General features: G+C 45.7%; 1 protein-coding gene across 1 annotated transcript in view; it reads right to left on the bottom strand.

Moving 5' to 3' along the window:
* Window positions 1–5,294: 5,294 nt before the first annotated feature.
* The window catches only part of Gypa (glycophorin A (MNS blood group)), a 16,798-nt gene continuing 13,975 nt past the window's right edge, over window positions 5,295–8,117 (bottom strand). Inside the window, exon 8 of the mRNA XM_021170978.1 lies at window positions 5,295–6,622. Within this exon, the coding sequence (XP_021026637.1) occupies window positions 6,593–6,622 (30 nt within the window). The 3' untranslated portion in view covers window positions 5,295–6,592. The remainder of the gene's footprint in view (window positions 6,623–8,117) is intronic.

The following is an 8,117-nucleotide window of genomic DNA, read 5'->3' as shown; positions in this document are numbered from 1 at the left end:
TGTTTTCCTGTTTTTCTTTAAGGACTTGTAACTCTTTAGCAGTGTTCTCCTGTATTTCTTTAAGTGAGTTATTAAAGTCCTTCTTGATGTCCTCTACAATCATTATGAGATATGCTTTTAAATCTGGGACTAGGTTTTTGGGTGTGTTGGTGTGCCTAGGACTGGGTGAGGTGGGAGTGCTGTGTTCTGATGATGGTGAGTGGTCTTGGTTTCTGTTAGTCAGATTCTCAAGTTTGCCTTTCGCCATATGGTAATCTCTGGAATTAGTTGTTTTAGTTGTCTCTGGTTAGAGCTTGTTCCTCTCATGATTATTAGCCTCTATCAGCAGACATGGGAGACTAGCTCACTTCTGAGTTTCAGTGGTCATAGCATTCTCTGCAGGCAAGCTCTCCCTTGCAGGGTAGGTGCACAAATATCAGGTGTTCGGACCTGCCTCCTGGCAGAAGATGAAGGCTGAAACAGGGACTGGCCCAGAAGCTGTGTTGCTTCAGCCTGTCCCAGAAGATGTTAGCTTCTGTAGTCCACACTCTCACCTGTGCAGACTAGTCTCAGAGGGATCCAGGAACCAAGATGGCTCCCCCAGGTGCTTCGGAAAAGCCCTCCCAGGTGGGTCCTCTCCTCTGGCAAGGAAGGAGCCTGTATGCTGGAGCCCGAAACAAGGTATGCCTCAGCAGCTGTCCTCTAGGGACCTTGGGGAGTCCACTGACTCTGTGCCCAAGGTTACCTGGTGCTTGTGCCGACCAGAAGTGACTTGTGTGACCCTGGTCAGGCCGGGTTTTCTGCTTCCTTAATGCTGTCTCAGGCCCTGCACGATTGGAATGGAACAAAAGTTGTGTTCCATTCACCAGAGGTCCTATGATCATGTGGAGAGTCCTCTAGGGACCTTGGGGAGTCCGCCGACTCTGCGCCCAAAGTGACCCGGTGCTGTTGCAGAGCGGGAAGGGATTTGTGACCCTGGTCCGGCCAGGTTTTCTGCTTTCCTAATGCTGTCTCAGGTCCTGCGTGATTGGATTGGAACAGAAGTTGTGTTCCATTCATCAGAGGTCCTAAGATCACATGGAGAGTCCTCTAGGGACCTTGGAGGTATCCACTGACTCCACGCCCAAGGTTACCCAGTGCTGGCATGGACCACAAGGGACTTGTGACCCAGGTCAGGCCGGGTTTTCTGCTTCCCGAATGCTGTCTATTGGAATGGAACTGAAGTTGTGTTCCACTCACTGGTGATCCGTAGATCACGTGGAGAGTCCTCTAGGGACCTTGGGGGTGTCTGCCGACTCCGCGCCCAAGGTGACCTGGTGCTTGCTCCGACTGCAAGGGACTTGTGACCCTGGTCAGCCCGGGTTTTCTGCTTCCTTAATGCTGTCTCAGGTCCCACACGATTGGAATGGAACAAAAGTTGTGTTCCACTCACCGGTGCTCCTAAGATCTCGGGGAGAGTCCTCTAGGGATCTTGGGGGTGTCCACCAACTCCATTTCCGAGGTGACCCTGTGCTGGCGTGGACTGGAAAGGACTTGTGACCCAGGTCAGGCCGGGTTTTATTCTTTCCTAATGCTGTCTCAGGTCCTGTGTGATTGGAGTGGAACAGAAGTTGTTTCCCATTCACCCGAGGTCCTAAGATCACATGGAGAGTCCTCTAGGGACCTTGGAGGTGTCCACCGACTCCTTGCCCAAGGTTGCCAGTGCTGGCGCTGACCGGAAGGGACTTGTGACCCTGGTCAGGCCAGGTTCTGCTTCCCTAATGCTGTCTCAGGTCCCACACGATTGGGATGGAACAGAAGTTGTGTTCCACTCACCGGTGCTCCTAAGATCTCGTGGTGAGTCCTCTAGGGACTTTGGGGGTGTCCACCGACTCCGCACCCAAGGTGACCCGGTGCTGGTGCCAGGCAGAAGGGATTTGTGACCCTGGTCCGGCTGGGTTTTCTGCTTTCTTAATGCTGTCTCAAGTCCTGTGCAATTGGAATGGAACAGAAGTTGTGTTCCACTCATCAGTGGTCCTAAGACCGTGTGGAGTGTCCTCTAGGGACTTTGGGGAGTCCGCCAACTCTGCACCCAAAGTGACCCGGTGCTGGTGCCGGGCAAAAGGGATTAGTGACCCTGGTCCGGCTGGGTTTTCTGCTTCCTTAATGCTGTCTCATGTCCCACGCGATTGGAATGGAACAAAAGTTGTGTTCCTCTCACTGGTGCGCCTAAGATCACATGGAGAGTCCTCTAGAGATCTTGGGGATGTCTGCCAACTCCATTCCCGAGGTGACCCGGTGCTGGCCGGAAGGGATTTGTGACCCAGGTCAGGCCATGTTTTGCGCTTCCCTAATGCTGTCTATTGGAAGTTGTGTTCCACTCATCAGTGGTCCTAAGATCACGTGGAGAGTCCTCTAGGGACCTTGGGGGTGTCTGTTGACTTCATGCCCAAAGTCTGGCAGGGCCCTTTTAAGGTAATCCTCATGACCCCTACAGCTGCTAAACCCGAGGGTCTCTCTCATTGGATCCATCTGTCTCACCTTAAACCTTTCATTCCTCCACCTAAAGATGACCCTTTTCCATATACATCGACCCTAACAGGACAGTACTCTCTTAAGTTCCAGAAGATGTCAAGGCCACCTGTCCTATCTGCAACCCCAGAAAATAAGCCTCCACTCTGGCAGGTGAGCTCAACCTCACTGGATTAGACATGGGTTTCTCATCTTCCCCCTGATGTTCATTTCCATCCAGCATAGCCCTTACATCTGGATGTTCAAAGTCCAAGAAACCCCCACAGATAACAGTCTTTCCAAATAGGGTCAGCAAACTGCTCTATAGCCAGATGCCAGGAACCGATATAGGAATAGTAGGAGAGATAATCAAACACTCCTCTGAGGTCTTTACCTCTTTGACATCTCCCCTCATAAATGGCACTAACTTGTCATTTCACCTTTTGCTTGACCTCGGCATCTCAATATCTTACTCTCACCAGGCCTGGATGCTTTAAAGATTGCTGGTTATGTGTATATACTCTGGAGCTAACTCACAATTGTCACTTACAGCGTCTCTGGTGATACTGCCAAGCAACCTTACCTCATCCTTAGTCAGGTGCCCTGACTTTGATGTTGCCATGACTCCATACCTTACCTCTATCCCTCTCTTTGGCATGGCACACTGTTTTAAGACCTCTGGGACTTATTCTGTAGGAACGCTGAGCTCCCTGGACTGAAATATAATCATAACCCCCAATATATCATCTCTGCCACAATGTCCTGCAGTCCAGAACACATCAATTCTTTGTGGCACTCAGGTATATCATCACCTACCCACCAGTTGGTCAGGAGTTTGCATGTTGGTACTCCTTTTCTCTGAACTGGGAGTAATCCAGGGAAACGAGCCCCTGCCAATCCCAGTTGTAGATATGATAGCTGCTCAACATAAGAGGGCAGTTCAGGTCGTGCCACTCTTGGTTGCTATGGGAATAGCCATAGCTGCTGGTACTGGAATTGCAGGGATAACGACTTCTATGACCCAATATAATACATTCACTTCCCAGTTTAAAAGCAATCTTCAAGAAATGACTGAAACTGTGTTTATTATCCAGAAACAGATTGATTCTATGGCAGCCGTGGTGCTTCAGGGCCGACAGGGGCTTCATGTCCTGACAGCTAAAGAAGGTGGTCTCTGCCTGTTCCTCCAAGAAGAATGCTGTCTCTACATCAACCAATCGGGGAGGATAGTGAGAAATAAAATCCAGGAGCTATAGTCAGACATCAAGAACTTCAGAGACTGTGAGACCTCCAGCTCTGGGATTTTTGAAAATCCTGTATGGAAGTGGATACTGCATTTTGTAACGCCTTTCCTAGTCATCTTCCTGGCATTATTATTTGCTCCCTGCCTCATTAATCTTGTTTCTACATTCCTTCAAGGAGAAATATTAATCAGCTCCTTTTACAGGATTACCAGCTACTGCCCACAGAAGATCCTCTGTCCACAGAGGAACCTGAAGCAAACATTTATCAAGTGGATCCTGATGGTGATAGCCAGCTATACCCCAAAATTGACTATGCCCCTAGACAGCAGGAAGCAGCTTAAGAGACACTTCCCTTTTCACCATTGGCTTCCCTCTCCCCTTTCCTTCCCTTCTCTTTATAATAAGGGAGGTCGTTGGCTTTAGGACATTCCAAACCTATGACATCACATAAGTGACAATGGGATCTGTTGCTGTTGAGACGCGACCTGCCATTCTAACACATCAGTATGTACTCATTTTCCAGGATGAACAGTCAATAAATGATATGAACGCATGACGTTTCTTTCATCAAAAACCAGCATGGAGAACATGGAGAAAGCCTTTGTCTACAGAGCCACGCTACCTACGTATCCCACAGAAGGCTCCATGTTCCCAGACTCGCTGCTGCTGGGTTAAGCTGGAGTTCCCCATCCTCCCCGGCCCCTCGGCTCAACGTCCTCAGCCCGAGAGCCCCCTCTGTCCCCAACTTCCATCGACTCCCAGTGGTTTCTGGATGTTCAGAATATTGGGAACCCTCGGCCCTGGACTCCTCCTCGCAGGCCTGTAGGTCCTTTCCATTCCAGGCTCTACTCAGTTTCCAGCCCCGACTGGATGCCCAGGAGTCAGGAATCCTCAGCTTCGACCTCAGCCTATGTCGGTTTTTTTTTTTTTTCACTCGATCTGAGTCCCTCAGCCCAGGCTGCGTTCTCCTACCCCTTTGCCACAAGCCCAACAGGGTAGGATAAATGTCGTCTAGTGTAGTCTCCCTATTCTCCTGCCCAAACATCTTTCTCACACCCCAGCGGAGAGGTGCAACGTGGGACCACAGTGCAGCATCAGAGAAACGGTTTTCTAACTAGCTACACCACCCTTGCTTGCCTCAATCTCCAATTTTAAGAACTTCAACTAGAGTCAAACATGGAGTCGATGATGATGTTCACAGGAGAGAATTGTTTCTTTCTTCTTTTTCTACTGATTTAATTGTAAAAAAAAAATACAAAGAGGATAAAAGTTACCCTTCTTACAAACACTAAATTTCACTATGAAAGGCAGTAGAGAAGTCCATAGAAACCACCAGAACAGTTCAAGGAGGTGAAAGCAACTTACTCCTTAATTATCCTCTGCATTCTGGAGCTGAGGCAGCAGCGTCACTCTAATCATTTGACCAGTAAATTGCTTTAGAGACAAGGTTAGACTCACAGCCTCTCTTAGTCTAATGTTTTATATTTATTGAAATAAGTACACTTAAAATTACTGTGGCATTTGGGTCATCATTGAATTAAATTAACTTAATGATATTCTTAAGCCTACTTAAATATATCTCAACAAATATTCTCTATTTATTGCCATTCTTTTATTTTAAATAGGTGGCAAATATAAAACATTCGCTGAATATACAGGCAGATTTTTAAAAAGAAAACACATTAAAAATAGATTTGTTTCCAAGTCTAAATATGTACATATAGTTATTTACTTAGTTATCATAAAGCAAGGGAAGCCGTATGGACTTTTGTCAACTTGGAAATAGACAGTCACAGGTTTTGTTTTATATTGATTTTTTTAAAATATATTTTTTATTAATTCTTGAGAATTTCATACAATGTATTTTGAACATTTTCATCCCTTACTCTCTCCTTTTGCCAGTCCCAGATCCACCCCCTACCTCCCACCCCTCCCAAAGTCACGTCCTCTTAAAAAACATTTAGTATCTTAAGTTTCTCTATAAAGGAAAGGCAGCAGTATAGTCACAAAGCCCCTGAGTTCAAAGTTTTATTAAGAAGGGAAGATTCCACTGGATGGGTTCCAGTTTGTTGAAAACCCAGTTACTAACGCTTTCACCCATGCCTCTCACTTGCAGTTACAGTAGTCACTCTCTGATTTCCACTGCAAGGAAAGGGCCTTAATTATTTTTATCCTTAGGGGGTACTCTGAGTGGTTCCGGAAACTTCTCTTTGCAACATGACACACTGGTCCATACTCTGAAGGAGTTAATGTGCCACTGTCAAATTATTTTGAATTATCCAAAAAAGCAACTTCCTGTTTAAAATAGTAAATACTTTTTGTATTGACTTACACACTGAATGAGGGCTGTGAGTGTCCTTAGATACATTTATGTTTGTGGCATTTCTGAGTGTTGGCAAAGCATCCTTCCTAGGAAGAGAGCTGTGTGCTGCCTGCCTGGCAAGGAAGAACACGGGAAGACTTACTGGTCTTTTAATTTACTTAAATAAAAATGGGCTCTGGGGTTGAAGCGATGAGAAATCTTGGATTTCATGGAGACAGTAAAAGCCCTTCTGTGATGTCACCAGGAACAAACCATAACAGAGTTGAATACATCAGCCTTAAAGGACGGCACACAAACGCAATTGAAATTTTTGAGCAAAATATCTAGTCAAGCAGTTACAAAAATTTCTGCGAGCAAAATCAAGCACACAAGGAAGCTCTTGTTCATCTTCAGTTATTAATTAACAGAGTTTCCCATCCCCATAGTGAATCACAGACTCAAAAGCTGACATTTTCTTCTTACAACGGTGTAGTTCAGGAAGGTACATAATTTACTGAAACATCCGATTATTGCATTATTTTTCCCTTGATTGAAGTCTTGTTTTCCTTGAGGTCTTTCAAACACTGGAGGACTCTTGATTAGGAGTCTGTAGAAGGATGGGATTGAGGGGGGGTCACAAAGCAGTCATACAAGACACAGTTATACTTAAAATAACACGAAATCGCTGCACCGAATATATACCTGGATTCTACACTCTTGGAGTAGCCTTTGAATATAACTGTTGTAAAATATCTTTCATTTATCCCTACTTGAGGATTTCCATTTGTTTGTTTGTTTTCCTTTAGAAAATTTATTCTAGAAATCTTGGTGAGAAACAAGCACATTTCTCCTGCTCCTTTCTCTAGAGATGAGAAACTCATAGGAGGGTAGTGGCAGAGCCTAGTGCTAAGGCAGTAATGAAGTAAGTTGATTTAGATACAGGTGTTCAAATTGAAGGCAGGCTGTCAAGTCTGTGATCCACTCTTAGGAATAATGGTTTCTTGTGCCTGCTGAGAAGCTGAGTTTGGTGCCACAAGACAGTCTCCCAGACATCCCCAGTGAGCCATGGACTGGTGGGGCACACAAGGATGCTACAGTGGCTCCTGATTCAGTTTACTCATTTTAATTCCCCACCAAGCCCAAGTCACAGCCAAGTACCCCAAAGCCACAGCTCTCTGCCTTGCTCATTCCTGCCGATCGATGCCTGGTTCTTACAGAGGTCACAGAGCCATCCTGGCCTCAGGACTTCACCTTCAGCATCACTGTGGTAAAATATTACATAAAGTAACCAACCATCAGACTGAGCACATGACTCCAATGGAGGAGTTAGGGGAAGGACTGAAGGAGCTGAAGGGCCTTATCTGGCATCAATGGGAGGGGAGACCCTTGGTCCTGTGGAGGCTTGATGTCCCAGTGTAGAGGAATGCTAGGGTGGTGAGGTAGGAGTGCGTGGGTGGGTGGGGGAGCACCTTCATAGAAGCAGGGTAAGGGGGATGGGGTAGGGGGTTTGCAGAGGGGAATCCTGGAAAGGGGATAACATTTGAAATGTAAATAAGTAAAATTAAAAAAAGAACTAAAGCATTTTTAAACAATTTTGTATTTTCTCACATCTCTTATGGGATGCCTTTGAACTCTGTAACTCACTTCACTCACAAACAGACTCTCAATTATTTATTCTTCACAAATATGGGGAAAGAATGAAGCTGAAATTTGGTTCACTTGTTATGAATTTTAATAATTATGGGAACAACTTAAATTGATATTGAACATTCTAACTCATTGTTCTGGGCCGACTTCTCTCCCAGCACATCCCACTTAGGCTGATGCTTCAGGCAGTTTCCTGAGAACTGCACTAATGGTGGGAAACAAGGCCATAATGGAGCAAATAAACTATATCTGCAGTGTGTAGCCAAACTATAGAGTCCTCAGATCCACTGAATTCTTTTCTTACTAGTATGGAGGCTCCCAGTGTTTGTTGTTAAAGTCTAATGTCTTTCCTACAAAGGACCTTTCCTTTCCTTTCCTTTCCTTTCCTTTCCTTTCCTTTCCTTTCCTTTCCTTTCCTTTCCTTTCCTTTCCTTTCCTTTCCTTTCCTCTCCTCT

This window comes from Mus caroli, chromosome 8 (genome assembly GCF_900094665.2).
Source record: "Mus caroli chromosome 8, CAROLI_EIJ_v1.1, whole genome shotgun sequence".
NCBI classification, from domain to species: Eukaryota; Metazoa; Chordata; class Mammalia; order Rodentia; family Muridae; genus Mus; species Mus caroli.
Note: the sequence above shows the minus strand (reverse complement) of the source record. Positions and strands in the feature narration are given on the sequence as shown.